This window comes from Herpailurus yagouaroundi, unplaced genomic scaffold (genome assembly GCF_014898765.1).
Source record: "Herpailurus yagouaroundi ecotype Mexico unplaced genomic scaffold, PumYag 100, whole genome shotgun sequence".
In the NCBI taxonomy this organism is placed as follows: Eukaryota; Metazoa; Chordata; class Mammalia; order Carnivora; family Felidae; genus Herpailurus; species Herpailurus yagouaroundi.
Genome location: NW_024412391.1, coordinates 52,476,861 through 52,503,509, shown reverse-complemented (window position 1 = coordinate 52,503,509; position 26,649 = coordinate 52,476,861). Strand labels below are relative to the sequence as shown.

At 34.3% G+C, this 26,649-nt stretch overlaps 1 protein-coding gene across 2 annotated transcripts in view; it reads right to left on the bottom strand.

Moving 5' to 3' along the window:
- Positions 1-26,649, bottom strand: part of SNX13 (sorting nexin 13) — a 136,634-nt gene that overhangs the window by 51,672 nt on the left and 58,313 nt on the right. For both annotated transcript variants that reach the window (XM_040472506.1, XM_040472507.1), the window contains 8 exons: positions 17,386-17,507; positions 17,192-17,293; positions 15,867-15,955; positions 11,109-11,192; positions 7,433-7,571; positions 6,977-7,065; positions 2,628-2,727; positions 666-859 (listed from right to left, as the gene is read on the bottom strand). In XM_040472506.1, coding sequence (XP_040328440.1) covers positions 666-859; positions 2,628-2,727; positions 6,977-7,065; positions 7,433-7,571; positions 11,109-11,192; positions 15,867-15,955; positions 17,192-17,293; positions 17,386-17,507 — 919 coding nt within the window. The remainder of the gene's footprint in view (positions 1-665; positions 860-2,627; positions 2,728-6,976; positions 7,066-7,432; positions 7,572-11,108; positions 11,193-15,866; positions 15,956-17,191; positions 17,294-17,385; positions 17,508-26,649) is intronic.

Below are 26,649 nucleotides of genomic sequence, written 5' to 3'. Positions count from 1 at the left end.
AAAATGTTCCTCTTTTCTCTAATAACAAATTTCGTCTTAAAATCTATGGTCTTGGGGCGCCTAGGTGGCGCAGTCGGTTAAGCGTCCGACTTCAGCCAGGTCACGATCTCGCGGTCCGTGAGTTCGAGCCCCGCATCAGGCTCTGGGCTGATGGCTCGGAGCCTGGAGCCTGTTTCCGATTCTGTGTCTCCCTCTCTCTCTGCCCCTCCCCCGTTCATGCTCTGTCTCTCTCTGTCCCAAAAATAAATAAAAACGTTGAAAAAAAAATTTTTTTTTTAAAATTAAAAAAAAAAATCTATTGTCTAATATTAGTATAGCCGCTCCAGCTCTGTTTTGGTTACTGCTTGCATGGTTTATCTTTTTCCATTCTTTTACTTTCAATCTTTTGTGTCCTTGAATCTAGAGTGTGTGCCCTTGAATCTTGATTCTATCATTAGTATTTGCGTGACCTTGGCAAAGTTAATTCAATTTTCTAAACGTGAGTTTCTTTACCTATAAAATGAAGATAATAATATACAATAAGACTGTTATCAGATTTAAATGAGACACTGTTTCCAAGCAGCAGTGCCTAGTATAAGTAATGAATATTCATTTATATTACAAAAATTATTACTAAAGATGCTACCAAAGAAGTTAAGAAAACAGTAACAAAAATATATCCCCACCTTTTCTGATAAATACTGTTCATATATTCCAACAGCAGCTGCTCTTAGAAGACCTTTGGTTTGGTTAGTTTGATGTTTCCCATCCTTCTGACGACTTAATAAAACTTCTAGTTGCTGTTGGGCTGTAACTCGGTATCCTTCCACTGTCATCCAGAAGAAGAGGTGTGCTTGACCTCCAGTTTGCTGCATGTAATCTAACAAACAAAATCCATAACAATGTAGTTATTCATGTCACATGTTTTTGGGTGCATGTAACCATATGACAAGTTAAGAAGGATTAAAGTTTCAAATACTTAAAACCCTATATCTTCAAACTGTTAGGCAAATGCTTGAGGTAAAGAATACTTACATCACAAATTGTTAAGCTAAAAAGACCACAGTTATGTAAAAAGCACAAAATGAAGCATATATTTTTTTTAAATTTCATTTTTCATGATAAAATTTCTAGGGGATATAATTGCACAGAAGGCTTCATCAGAAATAAATTATTTCAATATTCAGCTTCTGTTCTCAATAAAGATTATTAATAATATTTCCACAAATTTAAAAAATAAGGATTAGTATCTTCAACAAGCCATGTATTTATGTTTTTGGTCATGAAAATGAAGAATCAGGGAAGTTTAATGAAAATGTCCTCCAGATAAAAGCAATTTTGATGTATAGTTGACCCCTGAACAATGCAGAGGTTAGGGGCACTGACTCACCATGCAGTCAAAAATCCATGTGTAACTTTAGACTCCCCCCAAACCATAACTACTAGTAGTCCACTCTTGACTGGAAGCCTTACCATTAATATAAACAGTTAATTAACACATATAACATTTTGTATGTTAAATTTATCATATGCTATATTCTTACTATAAAGTAAACTAGAGAAGGAAATATTACAAGTCATTAGAAAAACACATTTGTATTACTGTACTGTATTTATTGGATAAAATCCAAGTAAAGTGAATCTGCAGAGCTCAAATTTGTGTTGTTCAAGGATCAACTATATTATCAAAATTACTAAATATTTATATTTATTAAAATGATATAAAAAACCCCTTTCCCATTCATGCACTGAAAGATACAAATAACTTATAAGCACTGTGTACTGCTGATAAAGTACTCTTTCCCAAACAATTTAGGGGCACCTGGGTGGCTTAGTCAGTTAAGTGTCCAACGCCTGATTTCGGGTCAGGTCATGATCTTAACAGTTCATGAGCTCGAGCCCCATGTCGGGCTCTGTGTTGACTGTGCAGAACTTGCTTGGGATTTTCTCTCTCCCTCTCCTGCTCACTCTCTTTCTTTCTCAAAATAAATTAATTAACTTAAATTCATAGTAGAATCTCCTAGAGTTTATTTTTAAAATCCACTGATTGTTTCTTTTAAGTAGGCTGCACACTCAGCATGGAGCCCATGTGAGACTTGAACTCATGACCCTGAGATCAAGACCTGAGCTGAGATCGAGAGTCGGATGCTCACCCAAATGAGCTACCCGGGCACCCCTCCTAGGGTTTATTTTAAAAGCAATTTAACAAACACACATTTAAGTTATGCAAAGCATTTCGTTCCTTCAAAACAAAATAAATCTCCACCTCGATGATTTCCAAAGAAAAGGACTATTGCAGAAAATGAAGAGTGGAGGAAAGACATAACTGGCATGCTTAATTTCAGATATTTAAATTTTAGTAATCTTTACAATTATTAAAAATTTCAAGGGGTGGGGCACCCGGGTGGCTCAATCAGTAAAGTGTTTGACTCTTGATTTTAGCTCAGGTCATGATCTCACAGTTCGTGGGTTAGAGTCCCACACTGGGGTCCATGCTGACAGTGTGGAGCCTGCTTAGGATTCTCTCTCTCTTCCTCTCTCTCCCTGCCCCTCCCCCACTCATGCTCGCTCTCACTCTCAAAATAAAAAATAAACTTAACTAAAAATTTCAAGGGCTTTTATTATTTTCGTAAGACGGATTTACCTACCCATAAAAAACTGTAGTGCAACATTGTCTACAAGAATGCTGTCCAAAGGGACTGTGCAAAGTTTCCCAAAGTTTGCTGCCAGTTTCACAGTATTTATTTCCTACAAATAAAAGTAAATATAAGTTAATATTTTATCTATTCACTCACTAGGTTAAAGATCATTACATAGATATAAAAACATTATACTAAAATGGAATAAAGTGTTTTTTCCTTCTCATTCATTTAGGTTCTCAACACAGTATAAGCCTGGAGAATTTCCTAGTTATTTTAAGTTGCTTAGTGAATATGCATTAAAAGTATGATAAGCATCCATTTCTTTCAATACAAAATAATTCTAAATTATTGGAATTTCAAATATTCTCGATCTCTACACATATTTCAAATGAAAACAAATATTTTAGGGGCTAAAGGGATGTATGGAATACCCACGACGTGCAATAATAAATAAATACCAACATTCTCAAGTACAGACTGAGGTCTATCCAATGAGAAAACAGAAAATATTCAGAGTCATTTTGCTTCTCACAGAGCAAAAACTCTACAGTCTTTATATAAAATGTTCTTCTCACACTACCTAAATAGTAAATTATATTCATTTTTCAAAGTAACACAGTAAGATAACTACCTACACACAGAAAAAAAAATGAAAAATAAAAAAATAAACATAGGTTCAAAATTTAGAGAATCTATATGTCAAGCACAGTGCTAGGTACATTATACACATTACTTTATTATCCACAACAATCCTATTGGATAAATATTGCCAATCCTACTTACTGGAGAAGAAAGCTTAAGATCAGAAAGGCTGCCTATGATCACAGAGCTGGCAAGAAAGACTGTTTTCAAAGCCTGCAGCTTTTCCCATAAAATCCATGATGTTTCAGTGAAGTATCAGTTTGTCTGTATTCCTAAATTCATCCCTCATAACCATCTTTTTAAAAAAGAAAGACAGTAAGGTTTTTCTGAAAGTTAGGCTGCCTTAAGTAGGGGTGGATATTAAATTAGATATAGGTAGTACATAAAGGAGAAAGAAGATAACTTGAAAAAAGGAGGGAAAATGTCCTCTGTATTTAGTATCTCCCTTCATATAAACAAACTCAAAATGGATGAAAGACCTAAATGTAAGATAGGAAGCCATCAAAATCCTCAAGGAGAAAGCAGGCAAAAACCTCTTTGATCTTGGCCACAGCAACTTCTTAATCAACATGGCTCCAGAGGCAAGGGAAACAAAAGCAAAAATGAACTACTGGAACCTCATCAAAATAAAAAGCTTCTGCACAGGAAAAGAAACAATCAGCAACACTAAAAGGCAACCGACAGAATGGGAGAAGACATTTGCAAAAGACATATCAGATAAAAGGTTAGCATCCAAAATATATAAAGAACTTATCAAACTCAACATGCAAAAAAAAAAAAAAAAAAATTAAAAAAAAGAATACACACACACAATGGAATATTACTTGGCAATCAAAAAGAATGAAATCTTGCCATCTGCAACTATGTGGATGGAACTAGAGGGTATTATCCTAAGCAAAATTAGTCAGAGTAAGACAAATATATGACTTCACTCATATGAGGAGTTTAAGGCACAGAACAGATGAACACAAGGAAGGGAAGCAAAAATAATATAAAAATAGGGAGGGGACAAAACATAAAAGACTCTTCAATATGGAGAACAAACAGAGGGTTACTGGGGGTTGTGGGAGGGGGATGGGCTAAATGGATAAGGGGCATTAAGGAATCTATTCCTGAAATAACTGTTGCACTATATGCTAACTTGGAAGTAAATTAAAAAAATAATAAAATACAATACAATACAATACAATACAATACAATACAATAAAATAAAATACAGAAAAAAATTTAATGCAAAAAAATTTCTTTAAATACTGTATAATAAACAGATAAGTGACTTAAAACATTTGGCATAAAGTAACACAATGCCAGCATATGATTTCTCCTATCTAAATCTTCTTTCTTCAAATCTATCCCTTTTTATCCTTCCCAGAAGCAGCTCCAGAGATAAGGGATGCAGAAGAGTATTCACTGCAACCTTATTAGTAATAAAAACGATAAAGGGCCTTCTAAGACTTCAAGATGGGTAGTACGGTTAAAAAACTTCACCTCGGTGGGGATTCTGATTTTTCTTTCAAAGAAAAACTACTGTATGACCTGCACTCCTAAAAAGGTGAAGCTTGATATTCAAAATAGAAATGACGAGCTTCAAACAAGACATCTAAATTTTAAAAGGATTTGCTATCAAAAGGTGTCCCAACAAATGGACTTTAAATAATGATGATGAAGGATCACTAACTCTAAGGTCTAGATAAGGTAAACTAACCATAAGTGAAATCATACCATTCTTCCATTCTGAATTTGCACGGGTATATAATTTTAAAATAACACTTAACTAGAACAGTCATACATACACATATACTCAGGTATATGACAAATGTGGCCTCAAGTAAGGTCAGTTATAATTAATCCAGCAAACTAAACCAAGATTTACAAAAATTAGTCTTCTGTTCCTTAATAAATTTAAATACACTGCAAAATTACAAGCCCAGAGAGTCACAATAAATTTCCAAAATAGAAAATCAGCCAAAAAAACCCTGACTACCCTAAAAACTAAAAGTAGTAAAAACTGCTTTTTTTCTGTTTTAAAGCCCCATTTCTCTGCTCCTCTGCAGGGCAAAACTCCTCCAAACAGCTGCCTATAATCACTATTTCTAATTCATCTTTTCCCATTTTCTCCTGGACTGGTTTCACTTACAGTTTCTCTCCACTACTCCAAAATGCTATGATCAGATCACCAATATTCCCCTGGTGGCAAATCTAATGGCCAATTCTGAGTCTTCATCTTACTCAACTTATTAGCAGCCTTTGAAATATGTGATCTCTCACTTCTTTAAAAACTTTCTATGCTTGGCTTCTGGAATATCACACTCCCAGGCTTTGCTTTAATTTCATCAGCGACTTAGCTGTTTCTTTAGCTAGATCTTCCACTTTGTCTTAAACTCTAGTAACTATAGTGCCACTGAACTAAGTCTTTGGTATCTTCTTACTCACCTTCACTCTTGTAAGAAACCTCATCCATCCAGTCTCAACTTTAAATAACTGTCTAATAATCCTGAGGATCCTCAAAGTTTAGGCCATCACTGACCATTCCCTTGAACTACAAAGTTTACCAATTAGTGGGTTGACTTGACTGTTTAACAGGGATCTCAAACTAAAACATGAAAATTTAATTCTCTCTGCCAAAACTCCTCTTCCCTGTATTATCCATTTTATAAATGTAAATAGCAACATTTTTCATGCAGTTGCTCAGGCCAAAAATTCTAGGAATCCTCCTTGAGTCCTTTTTTTTCTCTCACTCCATATTTAATCTCTTAGTAAATCTGTCAGTACTATATCCAGTCTTCAATTACTTCTCACAACCTCTGTAGACATCTCTTACTTGACTAAAGCAGTAGTCTCCTAAATGATCTGTCAGTCTCCATTCTTGTCCCCCGCAACTCCACCACAATCTAATCATCACCAAGAGTCAAAGTAGTCATTTTAACTCGTAAGTCAGATCATGTCAGTCGCCAGAACAAATCTCCAATGGGTTCCCGTCATAATGAGAATTTTGAAATAATTTTGCATGGCAGATAAAACTATATATGATCTAACCCCCAAGGTTCCTCTCCAGTTTCATTCCTAATATAATCCCTTCTCATTCATTCTATACCAGCCATACTGACCTGCTCTAACTCAGCAAACACTTTCCTATCTCAGGACCTTTGTATATGCTTTTATCTTTGCCTGAAAGATCAATAAAAGACAAAAATTCTCAGGACTTTCTCATTAATCTATCAGATTTCTCTATGCTCACATGTCACCAAATCAGTCAGCATCTATCTAAAACAGTCTTATACATTCTCTATCCCTCTAGTTTGCTTTACTTGTTATTTTTCATATTGTACATTTTTTAGCATTATATATTAATTTACTTAGTGGTTTATTTTTTGATTCTGCAACTAAAATGTTAAGTTCAACGAAGAGAGAGATTTTGTCTATTACATCCATCTAAAATGGTGCCCACTGTATAAAATTATGTAAAGGTTGAATTTTGAATAGCAAATGAATAGATGAATAAATAAAAAACATTTAATTACTGTAGCATTATTCAGGAAGTTTTTAATCTCTTTAGCTTCATTTAATATAGGATAATACAGCGTATCCAAAAAGTTTTCTGCAAGGCCTTTTGTGGAGGGCTACACTGGTTAATATCCCAATTCTTGTTATTTGCTAGATATTTAAATGAATTTAAAGTACTTGTAACTAAACATTAATTAGAAAGTACTTACTTTGCCTGACTGTAACCGCTGTATTCTTGAGTCACATACTTTTTTTACAAATAATAAGCTATTTATTTGATTTTTGATAGTGTTGATATCTAAAAACAAACAAATTGATTGTGAGCTAGAAATCGGTAATGTTATTTATGAAATACTTTAAACATGCACTTACTTTAACATAATAACCAATGAACAGAGCAAACAATAAGAGAAATAATCTGAAATTTTATGGTGAAATTATTTAATTAAAGTTAAACCATGCCAATTATTTTTAGAGACTTACAGTATTAATTGCCTCACATTCAGGAAATTATAATGCTTTTATTCTTAGCACATGTTAACATAATAAAGATTTAGATGCAGTTAAGGTAAAAAATAGCATAAAATGACACTTAGGCAAATTAAAGTTTTATTTAGAGATATAGTAATGATTAAAGAAGACATTTTCATACTTAAATGACTTACCATCACCAACCGTATCTAGAGATCGAAGATATTGTAATTCTTCTACTGCCTTATCTCTGACTGCTTCTAGCTCTCCAATATTGTCACTCAATTTAATAATGTTCATAAAGGCCTCATAGTTGCAATTAGAATCACGGATCTATAAAAAAAGTTCAAACAATATGTGCGAGGGGGACTTATTAAGGAAAAAAGGAATCTTCAGTGCCTACCATGTGCTAGGCAGAACCTTACAGCAAGTGTTTATTCCAGTGCGTATAAGAAAACAAAATGAAAACCTCTGTACTCATGGTCCCGGGAAGAGGCAGAGGAGTAGAAGACGAGATTAGTGGCAATGGAAGGCACATGGGGCAGCGTACAATATGTGTTGTGGCTTTTACTCTGAGCGGAATGAAAAGTTACTGGAGGGTTTTAAAGAGAAAAGTAACATTCTGTGACCTAAATTACACAGAATCAATGTGATGACATAAATAACTCTGTCATTTTGTCTTTTTCTCTAGCCACGTGCTGTTTAAGAACAGGAATGGGGTGGACAGTAGAGCTGAATTTAACCAGAGTGTGGTTGCACCAAGCAAATAACAAAGATAGAGGGAGAAAAAGTAGTCAAGGATATTATGAAGTGACTAACCACTGTGACTGCCAATAAAATTTAAGTAAAGCAATAAGGGGATCTATGAAAAGGTAGCAGACTTGAGATATTACCCATTCTCCAAAGAGGTCAAAAAACTAGTGATTGTTTAAGTTCAGAACTAAGGAAAAACTGGCCAGTAAGTGTATGAAAAGATGCTCAAATATCATTTAGATATGCAAGTTAACCACAACAAAACGACAATGCCAAATGTTGACCAGAAAGTGGAGACACAAAAACTCTCAAATGGTACTACCAAAGTGCAAAATTAGAACACAACTTCGGAAGACCACTTGGCAATTTCTTTTACTTCACGTAAATTTTACTTGAGTGATTAAAAAAAAGGTAGGTTATTAAAGTCTTGATTTTTCTAAGAATACATTAAGAAACAAATTAACAGCTGTCCATTCATCTGCTCTAGAGATAAGAATATGAGCCAATTAAGTAATCTATTCCACAGTAAAAGATAAGACTTATCCTTAATTAGTTTGTATTAAAAAAAATACATACTCAGAGATGAATAATGCAAATTCACCCATACTATTTTTAGAAATGACTTAAAACTGTGGGGTGGGGTGCCTGGGTGGTTCAGTGGGTTAAGCTTCCAGTTAAGCTTCAGACTCTTGGTTTCTGCCCAGGTCATGATCTCAAGGTTGTGAGCTCCAGCCCTGAGTAGGGTTCTGTGCTCACAGCAGGGAGCCTGCTTAGGATTCTCGCTCTCCCTCTCTGCCTCTCTCAAAATAAATTTTAAAAAATTAAAAAAAAAATACTGTTGGGCAACACTAACATTTTATACAGAGAGAAAATATGTTACTACTAAACTGCTTGCTGTTGGGGGTGCCTGGGTGGCTCACGTGGTTAGGCACTGGACTTTGGCTCAGGTCATTCTCTCATGGTTTTTGAATTCGAGATCCCCCATCAGGTGAGCTTGAGCCCTGCTTCAGGTGAGCCCCACTTCTCTCCCTCTCTCTCTCTTTCTCTCTGCCTCATGGAGTTTTCTCTCTCCCTGTCTCTCTCTCTCTCTGGCCCTCACTCACTTGTGCCCTCTCTTTCAAAAATAAATAAACAAATAATAAACTGCTCTAAACTTTTCCTTTCAAATAGAAATGAACTGTACACTAAGTTGATAGAAGTGAACTGAACTAAGAACTGAGCTTATTTTAATGTCTATAATACCTATGTATACAAGGTTTTCCACACAAATGTCAAAAGACTGTAAACCCGACCACAAGTAGGCTAGAGATCCTTTATTGATAAACTCTTCTCTTTTAAATATATTTTCTGATATTGTGTTGCAAGTAAAATAGTGATCAATTCCTGTTCATTAAATAGCAAAAAAAACACAAGCATCATACACAATAGTACAAGCCCAAGTGTGGGAAGAACAAGTAAAAATTTGGTGTTTTGAATTCTTTTTAGACTATCTATATGTTAAATCTCTCCCCCAAAATGTTTTCACCATACAATTAATTATACAGTTAATACAAGGTCAGTAAAAGAAAAATTGAAAGCTAAAGAAAAATATAAATAGGAATAAAAATATTTCCTAATCCCATGAGTGAGAGATAACATTCTGGTGAACATGCACCCTTTTCTGTAACACAGGTAAGATTATACAGCATAAAACATCCATTTTCTGGTGTTATAATAAAATGTTTTAATACCTTTCACCCTTATTTTATTACTTAAATGTTTTTAAATTTTACCTGTATTTTCCTATTTCTTAAAACATTACTTTTTTGTTATATACCCAATATTCCATATAAAATGAAATATATAAACAAAAGAGAAAAATTAAAACTATCATAATCCTACCTTTCTATTAACATTTCAATCAGTATATACACTATCAGAATTATACAATCATTAATAAATATTTACATATTTGTTTTTAAAAAGCATTATCTACAAACACACATCACTTTTAGTTATCCTTTTCAACTTAAAAATATAAACATGTTTTCATATTCAAGATACACTACCATCATCATTCTTTTTAATGGCTGCAAAATATTCTACTGTGTCAATATGCCATAATTACACAATCCTCTATGTAGAACACTTAAAAAGCTTTCAAGTTTTCAGTATTATAAGCAACGGCCATTAATGGCCTTTGTTTCAAACTTATTACTACTTTAGAATAAATTTCAGAGTAGAATTCCTAACCAGAGGATACGTATTTGTAAAAATTTTAATTAGACAGATATACATATTTTTAAAGCTTTTGGTAGAGCCTAGTAGGATAAAGGAAAAGAAGAATCAAGTTGTGTGACCTCCATAGTTTGACAATGGCTAGTTTGATAATGGCTACTGGAAACAAAGAACAATAAATAAAGTAACTCTCTCCTACGAAAACTAGACTGAGTTACTGGAAAAATTCCAATTCAAGAAAATGAATCAAAGATCTAGAAGTATTTATCAAAGTATTCCCAGCAATACCCCATTTACAGTACTTCCTTGACCATGAATTTATTGAGGAAAGCCATATATAATCACACAAAAATAATTATAACTACTAAATTTAATAATCACTAACTCTTTGATATGTCTGCCAGGATGAGAAAACTATGAGTTAGCTACTTATATACACACTAAGCAACTTACAGAAACAAACCTAAAACACACAGGCTCCCATTCTCAGTCCAGGTTTCCTACCCCATTTTCCTCCACTATATAGTATAAAACATAAAGTACATATATTTAAGTAGTTCAGACCACAGCCGTGTTTGAAACCAAATAGCAGCTTTTAAAAGTACTCATAATCTATACGCTCCGTCAGGAAAACATCCTTTTTTTAAATTTAAATAAGTGGTAACAATACCAAAATTGTGAGAGGATTATCATATCAACAAACTTCTTACAATGAATTTGTCTAGCACATTCAACCTATGAGCAACCAGAAATACCAGAAACATAAAGATTATCTATAAATATATTTTTACCTAATTTATTCAATAAATTATTGCTTTATCATCCTGATCCCCCAATATTATTTCTAAATTTAAAAAAAAATGCTTTAAAAACAGAGTTGTAATTGTAGAAAGTACATACCATCCATATGATATATTGATTAATATAATCAGGATCACTGAGTTGATTTATTAATGGAAGAAGAACTCCTCGTGCAAGGATTTCCTGCACCAAAAATGTAAAAAAAAGCAAATTTAACTTAATATACTTCTCAAATCAATAGCATAATGTAAATAACATAATGCTGTTACTTAAGAAAGATATGACACATGTAAAACTTGATAATCAACACATCTTAAAAAAAGATGACCTAATACACCTCAGTTAAAATAAATGAGATAAAGCTACCTGTATCAACTTGGCTGTATCTCCACAATGACATCTAGAGTTGAGTAGAAAAAAGCAGAAGGGTATCTCTAGTATGTTAGCATTTATGTCAAGTTTTAGAAGGCAAACCATGGCACCAAGTGTCTATGAATTCCTACATCTAATTAAAAGAATAAAAATGAAGGATAATAGGAAAAGATACACACCAATTGTAAAATAGTGGTTACCTTCAAGGGAGGAAAAGAGCAACTATAGCAAAACATTAACAGTGGTTAAATTTTGGTAGTTGGTACATAAATGTCTACTGCATTATTCTCTATACTTCTGTGTTTGAAATTTTTCCTAAGAGAAAATAAAAAAATAATATGGTAATATAATTATTCATCTTTCTCTAGACTATATCTTCTCATTCTTTACAACTGTTTACTCTGCAACCTATTAAAATCCTGCCCTTGACTACAGAATGAAATCCAATCAAATTAAACCCTGATCATTCCAGCTGAACACTTTTTTACTTACATGTTTAAGATACACTCGTGCCCTGAATTTATGGCATTTATCACTTATCATTCCCCATGTAATTGTGTTATCTTCTACTTCTCTGAAACACCGCAAATATCCAGGAACCTTCTGTATATAAGTGACGTTTATTAGTTGATCTACTGATTTATCTATCTTCAAAAATATTTACTCAAGGTCATTGTCTTAAACATGGCAGGCATTTGATAAATATTAAAGGAATGGAAATAAAGCAAATTAAGAATTTAGTGCTGATCCTATTTATATCATATTTTCACCCATTATTAATCTTTATCCTTTTACGCATGTGATATCTAAATTTATAAAACACCATTTCTTAAGAATACTGGAAAGGCTAAATAAATGTCAGTTTAACAGGATGTTTGACTTCTCTAATTAAAGGACCAATTTATTTATTCCTTTTACCAAGATCTCTAACTTATCTGGTTCATTTTCCAGTATAATAAGTTCATAAAGGTAGCCTTCACTTTATTTTCCTTCAGTGAGTTATCTTATATACATTCTACTTCTTGTAAGCTGTGCAAGTCTCTGACAACTATTACCTAAGGATGAATTAACATTTCCAAAAGGCATCCATGAAGGTTCCAATAACTTTCTGTTTTATAATTCCTTTCTTTTCTTTACATTTTTTAAATGTAATCTCTACACCCAAAGTGGGGCTCAAACTCACAACCCTGAGATCTAGAGTGGTATAATCTACCAAGTGAACCAGCTAGGCACATCTTTTTTTTTTTTTTTAAAGTCATCTCTATGCCCAATGTGGGGCAGGTCCAATAACTTTTTCAAGCATCTTTTAAGACATCTTACAGTCTTAAATTAGAAGTAATTGTTCATTCTTTCAAGATTAGCTTCAGCCTCCAAATTTTAAAAATTATATTTATATAATTCATTCCTTCAAGTTATGTCTCTGGCCACATATGCTCAAATTTTAATGTTTGCTATTTTTGAAAGAGCAAGCAGGGAAGGGGCAGAGAAAGAGGGAGACACAAAATTGGAAACAGGCTCCAGGCTCTGAGCTGTCACCACAGAGCCTGACGCGGGGCTCGAACTCACACACCACGAGATCATGACCTGAGCTTGTAGTCGGCCGCCCAACCGACTGAGCCACCCAGGTGAACTCATATGCTCAAATTTTTAAATGTACTATGTAAGAAGAAAATGCATAAATAAAACCAAGTTTTTTGTAAGTTTCTTTGCAAAATAAGAAAAAAACACATGTGGGAAAGAATTTTGAATAGATCTAGTGATTCTTATTAGTCAATGCAATCTGTCAATCTGTCTTAGAAAATTATTTTGATCTTCTAATTTGCCTCATGAAAGGGTCTGGTTAGTCAAGATGTAATCCTATGACTCAACAATTCCTATACAGGTTCTAGTGAAAGCTCTAAACATTCCAAAATAGGTAGCCTTTTCCTTATAATTTCTACTTTGACAGAAGCGCCAGCTGTCCAATATGAAGGCTTAAAAGCTACAAAGTCACTGAGGCCATGAATCTTTAAATAAAACATGGTAATGGAAAGAAAGCAGACATGACTAAATAGCAATTATTGCAGTCAAGTTCTGTGATTTGTACAATCCATATAAAGGATCCCTATAAAGGAAATAAGTAACAACTCTTTAATCTGTTATTTAATCTGATCAAAAGCATCTTTGGGGAAAACCTGAATTACCAACAAAAGAAAACTGATCAACCATCAAGTTGAAAGAAAAAAAGAAAAAACTGATTTGCTGAATATAGTACCCTATAATTATTCAAACATAAAGAAATGAAATAATGGTCTAAAAGAGCAATCTATAGCAAAATATATTTGCTTTTTAAACAATCCTACTTATTTAAAATATAACCTCATGTAATAAGGCACATCTTCACTCACATCTCCTAAAAGTCAGTTTAATCTTCAAGAAGCTAAAGTAGCATGTACACCACAGCAGCAAGAAGGGCAAATAGGTTTCCTCTTACTAAAACTAATTCTCCTGACTGGGTATCTGCTATGTGCCAGGTGTGATGATAGCCATTAAGTACATAATGATGATACAGATATGTCCTCTGTCCTTATGGGGCTCACAGTACTACTGGCAGAAAGAGGCAGCAAGTAAATAAACACAACAACTCAGTTATAATATTAAATATGGCAAATGCTATGAAGGAAAGTAACTGTTTACTTACGTATGGTAATAGGGAATTATGAGGGAAGTTTAGATTGGGTGGTCAGGGGAGGCATTTCTGAGAAGGTGAGATATGAAAGATGTAGACAATTTACCCAAGAAAATAAGGGGAACCATTCTGAGAAGACAAAAAAGAGTATAAGATGGCCCTATGGTAGGGAGAAAATGGCACTTTTGGAGAAATCAGTATCACTGGAATACAGTGACTGCATGGCACAAAGGCCAGAGAGGTAAACAAGGCCACATCACTCATGGCCTTGCAAATCTCTGGAAGAACTCAAGATGTGAAAAATTTACTTGATGGTCATGGCATTGGCTAGGATGGAGAAAAGACTTAAAAGGCAAGAGAGGACATGGAAACAAGAGTAAGATACCCATTTTGGACATTTGAAGTTTAAAAGGTCAATCGAATGGTGACTTCAGTGGGCAGCAGGTCACAGTAGCCTGGGACTCATAAGTGAAGTCTGTACCAAGATATAAATTTGAAAGTCATTAGCACTTGGATGGATTTTAAAGGCATAGGAATGGGTAAGAAGAGGGCTTAGGATTAAGAACTTAAGTATTTAAAAGTTAGATATAAGAGGAGTTAAAGCATCTAAAAAGGACTAAAAAAGAGACCAAGCGAAGAGAAAAATCAAGAGAGCAATGACATGGAACCCGAGACAAGACAGAATTTCAAGAGGGAAAAGATTGTCAACCGTAAGGAAGTAGCTGAGACACTGCCTAGCAGTGGCTGTCTAATGTACCAGGAAGACAAAGATTCTGTGAATGAGTGCTATAACTGACTACCAGTATCTTCCTTCAGTGGCAGTTGTGAAATCTAGCGATTGACCTGTCAGGTATTTTACCACCCGTGATAATGACTAGCCCAAATAATTGGTCTTAACAATACATCATCTATCAGACATTTCCTATTAAAACCAATCATTTTCTACCTAATTCACAGTACCACTACCCTACTTGAGAAGGACACTGACCTCAACTTAGGTAGGTACTAAGAAATTGTGTGGTATTGCTTAAATAATAATATATAAGCATAAAAGCACACCTCAGCAATCAGTATCTATTTTGCTGGATGATAGACTAAAAAGATTCTAAGCTTTCCTTTTCATATAAATTAGAAGCTTTCATTTTATCCATTCAACCAGCATAATAGTTGTAGCTAGCTAGCATATCTCAATCATAACCAGCAGCCAAAACCAAAATATTATTCCTTTATATCCATATTTGGAATTTTACTCCAAATGTTTACATACAGGACATAAAAATTCCAAAACTACTGTTCTCATCCCACTTAATCATTTTCTAATTATAAGAAGCAGAATCTTAACTGTCTGGGTTTTTTTTAAGTTTCTATCCAGAAGTATTATTTTAATTAGCCTCATTCCAGTAAGTTTATAGGTAAAGCTATATTAAATAAAATCTAAAACACGTCCTTGTTATAACCCAAAATCCCAGTATCTGACTCTAAGGGAGTTTGTCTAAGTGTTGTCCAGAGACCTCTGAGGGATGGAGGGAGACAAACACACAGTGTTATTTTCAGAAACGAACATGATGGTGTGATGATACATCAATTAACTAATGGAATGTGTGCTTGTGCATTCTTGTGTTTCAAAATTTCTTAGTTTTAACTTAAGATACAGTAAATATTGATAGATAAATCTGTAAACAAAAACCCATGTAAACAAAAACTCTTTAGGGTCCTCAATGAGTTTTAAGAGTTTCACACGGTCCTGAGACCAAATATTTTGAAAATTATTACTCTAAGTTTCTTCAGACATTTATTTAATAGGAGTTTACACTTACCCTGACAAAGTATCGCATGATCTTGTTCTGGAAATCTCCAGGAGGTAGCAATAAATATAGTAAGACCTCACACAGATCCCTTAGGAATCCTAGAAATGAAAAAGGTGGCCGTTACATTAGAAAATATAAAATCTCCACCTACTCTTGATTAAAAAAAACACAAAAAGGCAGAAATAAGTGGCTGATTATACAAGTTTATTATTTCAATAATTAATTAGTCCATGTAGTATTCATTAAAGTTTTTTCATTATTCTCCAAACAGTAACTATTCATTAATCAAACTAATATTTTTTTTATTCTGCTCAGTTTTACCCTATTTTTGAATCATTGAGAAACTTCAATTATAAAAGTGTTTTCCCCAAAACAGTTTTAGCTGTACCGTGTATTCTACACTTCTACAAATTACCTTGTATACGTAAAAGCTTCTTGCATATTTTAAAATATACCTGCAATTCTTCTTTCAAAGAAAGAACTTCCACTATTCTGTCAGATAATAACAAAAGAAAAAGTTATGCTCTTCTACGTTACTAATTTATGAGGGCTCAATCTACGCACATCACTCTATTTCTTCTATTTGGTTATTATTTCAGGTCAGTGCTAAGGAAATGGCAATTAAAAATTGCATTGCACAATAAATATAAAAAGGAAAGAAGAAAAAAGGATACAAGAGGAAAACAAAAAGTTGAGCACATTGTAGAAGTCAAAGAAAACAGTTTCCACAACTACAATCGCTTTTCTGTAGTTGTTCATATGCTAACATTTCCTGGAAATGTAATTATACAGCCGATCCTGTTAACAACAACAAAAAATGTGTCAAGTAGCAAAGACTCTTTTTGACTCTTTCTCAGTGGCTATAAAACTAAAAAAAGACATCTTCAGCTAAAACTTATCTAGTCTAACCTCTGACAAAGAAAGTACAAGTCCATTCAACTCCATAAATTTTATCTGAAATTATACTCATTCTTTTAGAAAATATTTTAGGGTAACAGTGTACTCTTGAAGTAGAAATGATAAACTCAAGGAGAAGATAATCTACTACAGATCATAAAAAGTGAATATACAATCATAAAATGTGCTTGCTATATTTTAAAAGAGAGGTAATCTCTAATCTAATCTTCAAATTTTAAAGATGACTTTAAAAAAAATAATCTGGAAACTACTTTTAATAGTTAAAAAAAAAATACAATGAAAAGTGACAGTGTCTACACTATGCTACCTTTCCTGTAAAAATAATTTCACCTTTTACCCTTCTATTCGTTGTTCTGCTAACTTGTCTCTAACCATTCTGCACACTGTTCTCCAAAGACTTAAATTGAAAAGAAAACCTTCTTCATCTTTGGGAGAAGTGCACACTAGATCACGGCAAACATCCTTCTCCATTTCAACTTCAACTTCAAAGAAGGTATCCACAAGATCTTCTGCTGTACCTGGACAAAGAAAAGAACAATTCAAGAAATGCAGAATAATAAAGAAAAACAGATTTTAAAGTCCTAATTTTCAAAGGCAATAAACATATTACCTTTTGCTTGATCATCTTTCTCTGTTATCTTCTGTTGAGCCTTTCTGAATACTCGTAGGTGTGTGCCAAAATCATCTACAATGCGTGTAGTAAAATAAGGTTGCCAGTCTATTTCTTTTGACCTTATGAAAAACACATTATATAAATGTTTTAATCAGAAAGTATAAATTCATTTTAATGACTAACAGACAACATGATCATCACAGAGACTGAATTTATTTATAATGAGATTTTGTTCAGTTAATTACTATTACATCTTAGCCCTCCTTTTCACAAGACCCAAGGTATAACAAATCTACTTGATTAGGTCTTTGAACAATATTATTTGAAATATTTTATCTGCCACAGCTTAAAAATACTTTCTAAGTACGTAAAATAAATAGAAAAATAGTTTTTCCAGTTACATCTGAAATGAGTCTGACAACAGGTATATCATGTAATTTCTCACCCCACATGTAAGAATAAATTAGGGATTCAGAATGTTTTTGCTTGCTTTTAAAAGAGCATTTGAGACATTTCTCGATTCCTTCTGAACCCTTACTGAATTCTCCACATTCTTCGCCTTAATCATACAGCCCAAGTTCTGAACCAAATACCGTCAGTAGGAGGCTGATTTCCATTTGCAGATACTAGCACTTAAAAACTTGATCATTTGAAATACAGTCCCACAGAAATAGTTTAAAGAATGATATAAAAAGTCACTATCCATGAAAAAGAGGATTACTAATTTTATTAAGCTACCTAGTACTCTATTTTAAATTTTTTTTCAACGTTTATTTATTTTTGGGACAGAGAGAGACAGAGCATGAACGGGCGAGGGGCAGAGAGAGAGGGAGACACAGAATCGGAAACAGGCTCCAGGCTCCGAGCCATCAGCCCAGAGCCTGACGCGGGGCTCGAACTCACGGACCGTGAGATCGTGACCTGGCTGAAGTCGGACGCTTAACCGACTGCGCCACCCAGGCGCCCCTAATTCACCTTTTTTTGAAACAAGCCAAGTAGATAAAAGAAAGAATCTACTCATGAAGATGCTGGGTGAGAGAAGAGCAAAGAAAAAGTAAACTATAATTCATTATGTTATTTACCCAAATATATGTAATAAAGAAGCTAATGAAGAAATTAACTTGATTATTGTTGCACTTCTGGAGAAATCTTAAAGGTGGCAATGGCATTGAGGACTGTAAAGGAAGCTTGTTTTCAAATAAAAACAGAAGTTATTAATACAGTATTTTTTTAAATGAACAACCATAATTCTGATACATACATGGGAAGAAAAAGTAAACTTTAAGTACATGAACACAAAAACAAATTAACATTAAAAAGGTAACCTGCACTCAGGGATGTGAGAAGGGGTTAACATTATTTAGAGTACTGTACGAGCCATAGTATATAACCATATACTACATGTAATAACAATACTCAGCCTCAATTTAAAAATAAAATTTAAATCTAGGAGTCTCTAGAGTTTTCTTTATTCTTATTTAAAAAAGAAAAAAGGGCGCTTGGGTGGCTCAGTAGGTTAAGCATCTGACTCTTGGTTTCGGCTCAAGTCATGATCTCACGGTTCGTGAGTTTGAGCCCCGCATGGGGCTTCACACTGACAGTGAGGAGACTGCTTGGGATTCTCTCTCTCCTTCTCTTTCTGCCACTCCCCCCTTTCAAAACAAATCAACTTTAAAAACAAACAAATAAATAAATAAATAAATAAATAAATAGAAAAAGAATCACAATCTGTATAAGCATATAAATAACTCAACCTTTGCTTGAGTTATTTATAAAAAATCATCCATACCTCAAAATTTTATAATAGAAATCAGTTGGTATAGGTCATTACTCATTTAATCGATACAAGGTTCATTCTAACAAATTTAGAAGCTGAATATGTAAACTTTCATATTATATCTGTTACATTTCATGGTACAATGCAATTGATATATTTTGCTGAATTTTGCAAACAAAATACAATTTACTAATTTAAAATTTTCTTAATATTATTTGAGAAAGAGTGAGAGCATGAGCAGAAGGGCAGAATGAGAGAAAGAGAGAATCTCAAGCAGGCTCCATGCTCAATGCAGAACCCAGCACAGGGCTCAATCTCACTACCCTGAGAACATGACCTAAGGTGAATTCGAGAGGCAGATGCTCAATCAACTGAGCCATTCAGCCATTCCAATTTACTAATTTTAGAAGGTGTTCTCAACTCATCTCAACTCATTACAGACAGCAACACTCAAAATAAGTGAAAATAAGCAATTCAAGTACATAAAATTTGTTTTAAATTTAAAATAGGGATTTCTACCTTAAAAGATAAATATGTTGAGGATGAAAAAAACAGGGAACACAGTATTCTATATCTCTAAGATCACTATTTTCTCCTCGCTTAACTCACTTCCACTGAGTATGTGCAAATTTAATGTTAATCTCAACTCAAAAGAACTCTTCTAGGTTAGGAAGATAGAAGACGAATACACTGCTTCCCTTTGTAAATTAGGAAAACATCTACTAAAAATTTCTAGTACTATTTATCTTTTAAAACTTATGGAAATATTCTGAAGATAGTAACGTACTTTCTAAAATTATGTAATAGGTAAAAATGGGACATGAATATAAAAACCAATTAAAAATCATTCAATTTCTGGGGCGCCTGGGTGGCACAGTCGGTTAAGCGTCCGACTTCAGCCAGGTCACGATCTCGCGGTCCGTGAGTTCGAGCCCCGCATCGGGCTCTGGGCTGATGGCTCAGAGCCTGGAGCCTGCTTCCCATTCTGTGTCTCCCTCTCTCTCTGCCCCTTCCCCGTTCATGCTCTGTCTCTCTCTGTCCCCAAAATAAATAAACGTTGAAAAAAAAAATTAAAAAAAAAAATCATTCAATTTCTGTGACAGCCACACTTCCTTCTATTGATCCACATGTAGTTTTCTATTAGAGCTCTTAGTATCAATTATTCTTAAATTATATCTACAAGTCAAGGCTCTTTTCACTTTGTTTAAACTATTCCTCCACATGATTCTTATTCTAATAAAAACACTTGGATTATTACACAATAAAATAAAATTCATTTTATTACTATTATAAGCTTTCATTTCTTGAATTTAAATAAGGAGAGAATTATTGCCTATATTACCAAGGGTATAAGTGATATAGTCAAACCTACCCTGAGATTCTAAAATTTACAGCAGGCCGCTAAAGCCTTTCTGTCATATCTTGGCAAAATAGTTGCAAAAATTAAGAAAGTTAACTAGAAATGCAAACAAGTAATGAAGTTTTACTAAAGTATAAGAGCAAAAACCAAACCATCAAGTGTACCTCTCTGAACATATATTTGCATGTCTTTATCTCCATTCCTACGGCAGCATTCTATTCCTGGCCTTTATTTTAAACGGTTTCCCATGTCTACCACCTTTGTATCCCCATCATTCTGGATCCATACAGCAGCCAGAGCGATCTTTTTAAAAATACAAATATGATAGTACAAGATAAGAGATTCAAAACCCCTTCGATAACTCCCCATGGATCTTAGGGCTAAGCTTGAACACTTTCTCTAAGAACGTGCATACCCAGGATGACCCTGCTTACTTCCTCATCACCATCTGTTCCACCCTCTTACTTCCTTTCTGTTCTGCTGACTCACGGGCTCTTTCCATTTCTCAAACTCAAATACGTCCTGTCTTATTTCAAAGCCTGTAGATACGCTGATCCCTCTGCCAAGTTTGTTCACCCCCACCCACCCTCCACACATTTCACTTCTCTCCCTCACATTCATTTGACAATTCCCACTTACTTTAGAGTTCATCTAAAAAGTCAATTTCACTTGGCAGCCTTCCCTGACCCTCACTCTTCTCCCTTTCTGCCTTATTTCTTCAGACTAGGTATGGATCTGCAGTGATACAATGTCAAAGCACCAAATTTTCCACTTTTTATAGCACTTACAACCTACAGTGAAATAATTCAACTGCTAGAGATTAATTTAATTGCTGAGATAAAGACCTCAGGAAGCCAGAGACTTTGTCTGTTTTATTCTGTGTTCCTTTTATTCACAAGGGTATCTCCCATAGCTAAACAGTGTGTTGAACACAGGAGGCACTCGACGCATACTGATTTATGGATTCCTCTTTCAGGGTCAAAACACTGTTGACAAGTGTCCCAAGAGAGACAACATGAGGCACACATGACAGTTCCCTATTTAAGTTCTGAAATAGGACACAAAGTGAGAAGTTCTTCTTGCCTTTCTAAATCCTAAAGTTACTTAATGCTAATACCAAAACAAGACAATGAATATCCCAAATATGGGGGCTGACAAATGAGATTATATAAATTACATCACTGGTTCCATCTATGCTAAGCAGTGTACAGCTCATCATCAGTAATGCAAAAAAACACACCAAAATCAAGTAACTATTTCTGTAAAAGAGCACCATTACGTTAGTTGTGAAATTCAGCAAGCCACATCACTTCCCAGGGTTTGTTTTCTCTAAGGACTGAAGAGTTTTAAGAGTCCATGATTATATAACCTGAATACGCATCCAAGCATGTACAACACACACACACACACACACACACACACAGGACATGGAAAACTGGTAACTGGTAAGAAAATGAAAATATCTGACCAAAAGGAGTCATAAATATATTTCATTTTAACGTAAATCATATAAACTTTCAACATAAAATGAAGACCCTATATTTGACCAAGGTTTTGCTAAGTGATATATCAATGTGGCTTTTGTCTTTAATAAAACGTTCCTACAATGCAACAGTTTGGTGCCCAATTCCTTTTAAAGAGTATAACTAAAGACATTTGTGAACAAATCTGGATGCAGAGTCTTTCAAGATTTTCCACCAATATTTCTGGGGCTCCTGGGAGGCTCAGTCAGATAAGCATCCGACTTCAGCTTCAGGTCATGACCTCACAGTCAGTGAGTTCAAGCCCTGCGTTGGGCTCTGTGCTGACAGCTCAGAGCCTGGAGCCTGCTTTGGATTCTGTGTCTCCCTCTCTCTCTGCCCCTCCCCCTGCTCATGCTCTGTCTCTGTCTCAAGAGTAAATAAATATTTTTTTAAAAATTAAAAAAAAAAGATTTTCCACCAATATTTCATTACTTGTCTTGTGCACACCTGATTCAACTATAATCCATTTAACACCTAGCTTTGAGTAAAATCCAATGCAAAAGGCAGTTTTCATAGAAACTACCTTGCCATTCTCATAGTTTTTCCAACTATATAGGAGTAAATTAAATGATGATTATAATAAGCTTAACTGGGATACACACATCTGGACAAATACAACTTTCTTTTTTAACATATTTGGTTATCTTTCTCCTCTAAATCACACATGTTCAGCTCACAACACAGACCAAGTGGACCAGATATTCTGGAGGCCAAGCATACTTTTGAGAAACCTAAAACTCAAAAGATGGGAACAGGAGCGGACATAAATACCAGAAAGTGGTCTTTGCACCTAGCTTTAATGCTAAGGGCATAAATCTGTATGTCTTACAAAGGGAATAGAGAATACTGGTTAACTGAAATAAGTTAAGAGAATTGCTACCACAGCAGTACAGAATTGGAAACATACCAAAATTAGCTGAAAATTTTACTGACAATAACTACACACAAAAGTAGAGGTGAAGTGTTATGCTATAATTTAAACAGATTAAATAAAGAAGCTACATTTAAAACAAATCTTAATGAATGAGTGGTATTGAAATGGGAGAAAGACAGGATATAGGAATGTGCAAAAGGAGGGAATAAGCATGGTATATGTAAGGGTCATCATGCGGTAGAGGTGCCTGACTAAAGACGGGGTGGCTGTTGGGTAGTAAAGGCAATCTTCACATCCGTGGCAGAATACTTTCCTGGAAATGGTCTTTTATGTCAAAGGGATAAAAGTAAAAACTGATTTTCTCACACACACACACACACACACACACACACACACACACAAAATCCTGTAATAAATGTTGTGTTCCTGATGCCACATTTTTTTTCAGAAATAACTACTAAGACCCTATTTGAATACAGTAAGAATGGCACTGAATACTGCATAGTGTGTACGTGTTTAAGTGTATATGTATATATACACACACATACATGTACATATCTGAAGGCTTTTTAAAGGTATATTAACAAAGCAATATAATAAACAATCACATAAAATTATAATAATATGTATTAATCTCCTATATCATCTCTTTTACCTTCTATTTTAAAAAAATGGGCATTTGAAAAAAATCTTTACTGTAGTAAAATTCCTACTTTTTCCTGGGTAGATTTTAAGCAAGAATCTTAGAGGAGATTTTGAAAAATGTTTTACTGCAGTAGAGGGCTTTTGATCAACTGATCCAAAGACACCTTTTAGTGGATCAACTGATCCAAAGGCCACCTTTTAGGTGGCCTGTTAAAGAAGAATCCCTTCTTGAGCCACTGAATCAGGCAGTAACTTCCCCCTCGTAATTCACTATCAGAAAGGATACATACTTTAACATAAACCTTAACTTGTTTCCAGCCTTCAGGAGCCCTTGAAGGACTACTTTGTTACAGTGTCCAAAGCTTCAGCCTGAAATTGAATTTGAGCAGGTTTTTAAGGCACAGAACTGTAAACTTGCTTCTAAATCCATTAAAAGAATTACCCTTCATGCCATCTCAACTTAGTCATAAATACATGTGACCGTAACCATCTCTCCAGAGCACCTTTGTTTCCCTTTGAAAATCTACTTTAAAAATCTAATTATAAGGATATGAATAAAATAATGAAACTTTTTTTCACATTACTGAATTTACATTAAATTTACTATTACTCTTTACCATAATCCTCAAATACATATAAAAGAACTTAATCATCAACCACACAAGGAAACAAGTCTCACTGCTTCATCATTACAAATCTGTCTGCTCCCTTCATTGGAAGCACCTTTTCCCAGCAAGGGAAAAAAAAGAAAGTGGGAGAGCCAAATGTGCACATTCCTTTTCTAGTTCCATGTTCAGTGACTGCCTGCCAATAGCTTAAAATCAACCACGGGAGGAATATTTACACTTCACAAAACTTAGACTTCTAAAACGACAAATGTATTGTTTTCACCATTCTATAAAGAATAACAGCCATAAATAATTTGGATAAATTTTTTTTAATTTTCAATGATACAAGAGTTAACCATCGAGAAAAGATTAGTCCACTAAATGTCTTTTATGTCTAAAGTCAAGCATTCTTCCTAACCACATACAAACATAATAAAAAGTATAAACAAACTTTATTATCATTCTACTCTAAGACCTCCTACTAGTAAAACAACAGACTAGAGGAGCGCTTTAATCCCTAAGTAAATTAAATTTCATTAGCAACATTAGACACTATAAAAAGTAACTCCCCAAATGGTATCCAAAATGTAAGGTATGACAGAGTATGTGAGTGCATGTTTTGAGGATGAGGTATCACTGGAAAAATAAAAACAAACCGACACCAGTACAACCTGACCAAGGAAGTCTTAGTATTTTAGAATTTCAAGGGATCTGAAATAATTACAAGTCCCACCATTATAGAGCCAGACTTCAATTACTTCTTCTAGATCATACAGTTAGCGAGATCAAGGCTTTAGTTTTTTTAATTTTTTTAAAAAGTTTATTTATTTTTGAGAGTGAGAGTGAGCACAAGCAGGGAACAGCAGACAGAGAGGGAGACACAGAACCTGAACCAGGCCCCAGGCTCCACACTGTCAGCACTGAGCCCGACGGGGGGAACCCACCCACTGTATTCTCAAGAATAAATGAACATTTAAAAAAATTTTTTTAATTAAAAATAAATAAATCAGGATTCTTAATTTTCCATTTAGTGTTTTATTTACTGTGCCTTAATAACACAAAACCTCCTGACTCTTAAAAGTTATAAGAAAACTAAAAAAAATGGAAAAAAAATTTAGGCATGCAGTTTTATGTAACCATATTAAGGGAAATTATATTTAGTGAACTCTAACACCACATAAGATGTTCAATTCTACATCCTGTGCCCAATGCTTCAAAGAGATTAAAGATCCAGATGTTCTAAAGGACACAGATCTCAGAATACAATGAACAACTTAGAGAAACACACATGAGGCACACACTCAGCTATTTTAGAGGGTGAGTATAAAGAACACAGTGATGGAAGCCTTAATCAAGCTGTAGGAAAGGAAAAGAAATAACCTAGGGCTAAGTGTGCATCCTCTTAGATATAAGGTTAAGTATTAAAATATTAAAATAAACAAGCTTTTCTAACAAGATGTACCTGACAAATGAAACATTCCTAGACCCGACTGTAAAATATATCAAAATTCTGTAGGGAAAAACAAGTCATACAAGTCATAAATGGACCTCCATCAAGAAGAATTTGTTTAGTTACTATTTAATCACATATAAAAACACTATTTTGAGCATTAGTTTCCAGATTACTTCCCAAAGAAATAAAGGGATGTGGCTGCCATCCTAGATATCTTTATTGCTCATTACCAAATGTTTCTATCTTCGGTCTCTGGCTATAAAAATAATACAGTCTCATTCTGTAAAATGTAATTTCTTTCCTTCCTTTTTCTTTTTGTTTTTTAATATTTATTTATTTTTGAGAGACACAGAGAGACAGAACACGAGTAGGGGAGGGGCAGAGAGAGAGGGAGACACAGAATCTGAAGCGGGCTACAGGCTCTGAGCTGTCAGCACAGAGCCCGACACAGGCCTTGAACCCACTAACTGTGACATGACCTGAGCCAGTCAGACACTTAACTGACTGAGCCACTGAGGTGCCCCAAATGTAATTTCCTTCTTTTAATTTTCAGCATCAGCCTTAATCAGCCATAATCCACAATCCAAAGATCAGTTAATATTTTAGTGTATTTCCCATCAGTCTCTTTGCTATGCGTGCATATTTATGGTTTTCTTACATGGCTAAAATCATACACTATGTTGAATAATTTTTACTCTAATGTATTTCCTATTAGTTTAACAATGCTTCCTAAATATTTTAATGACTACAAAACTAATTCAAGAGTCAGAAAACTTGTTTTCTAATGAGCCAAACGGCAATTTTTTTTAGGCTTTGCAGACCACACTGTCTGGGTCACAACTAGTCAACTCTGCTATTGTAGCACAGGAGCAGCCATGGACAAAAATGCAAACAAATGAGTGTGACTGTCCAATAAAATTGTATTTACGAAAACTGTCTACAATATACTATACTTAATAAAATTACTGAATAACTAATTTTAAAATGGGGAAAAATCTGAGTAGACATCCTCTAAAGATGC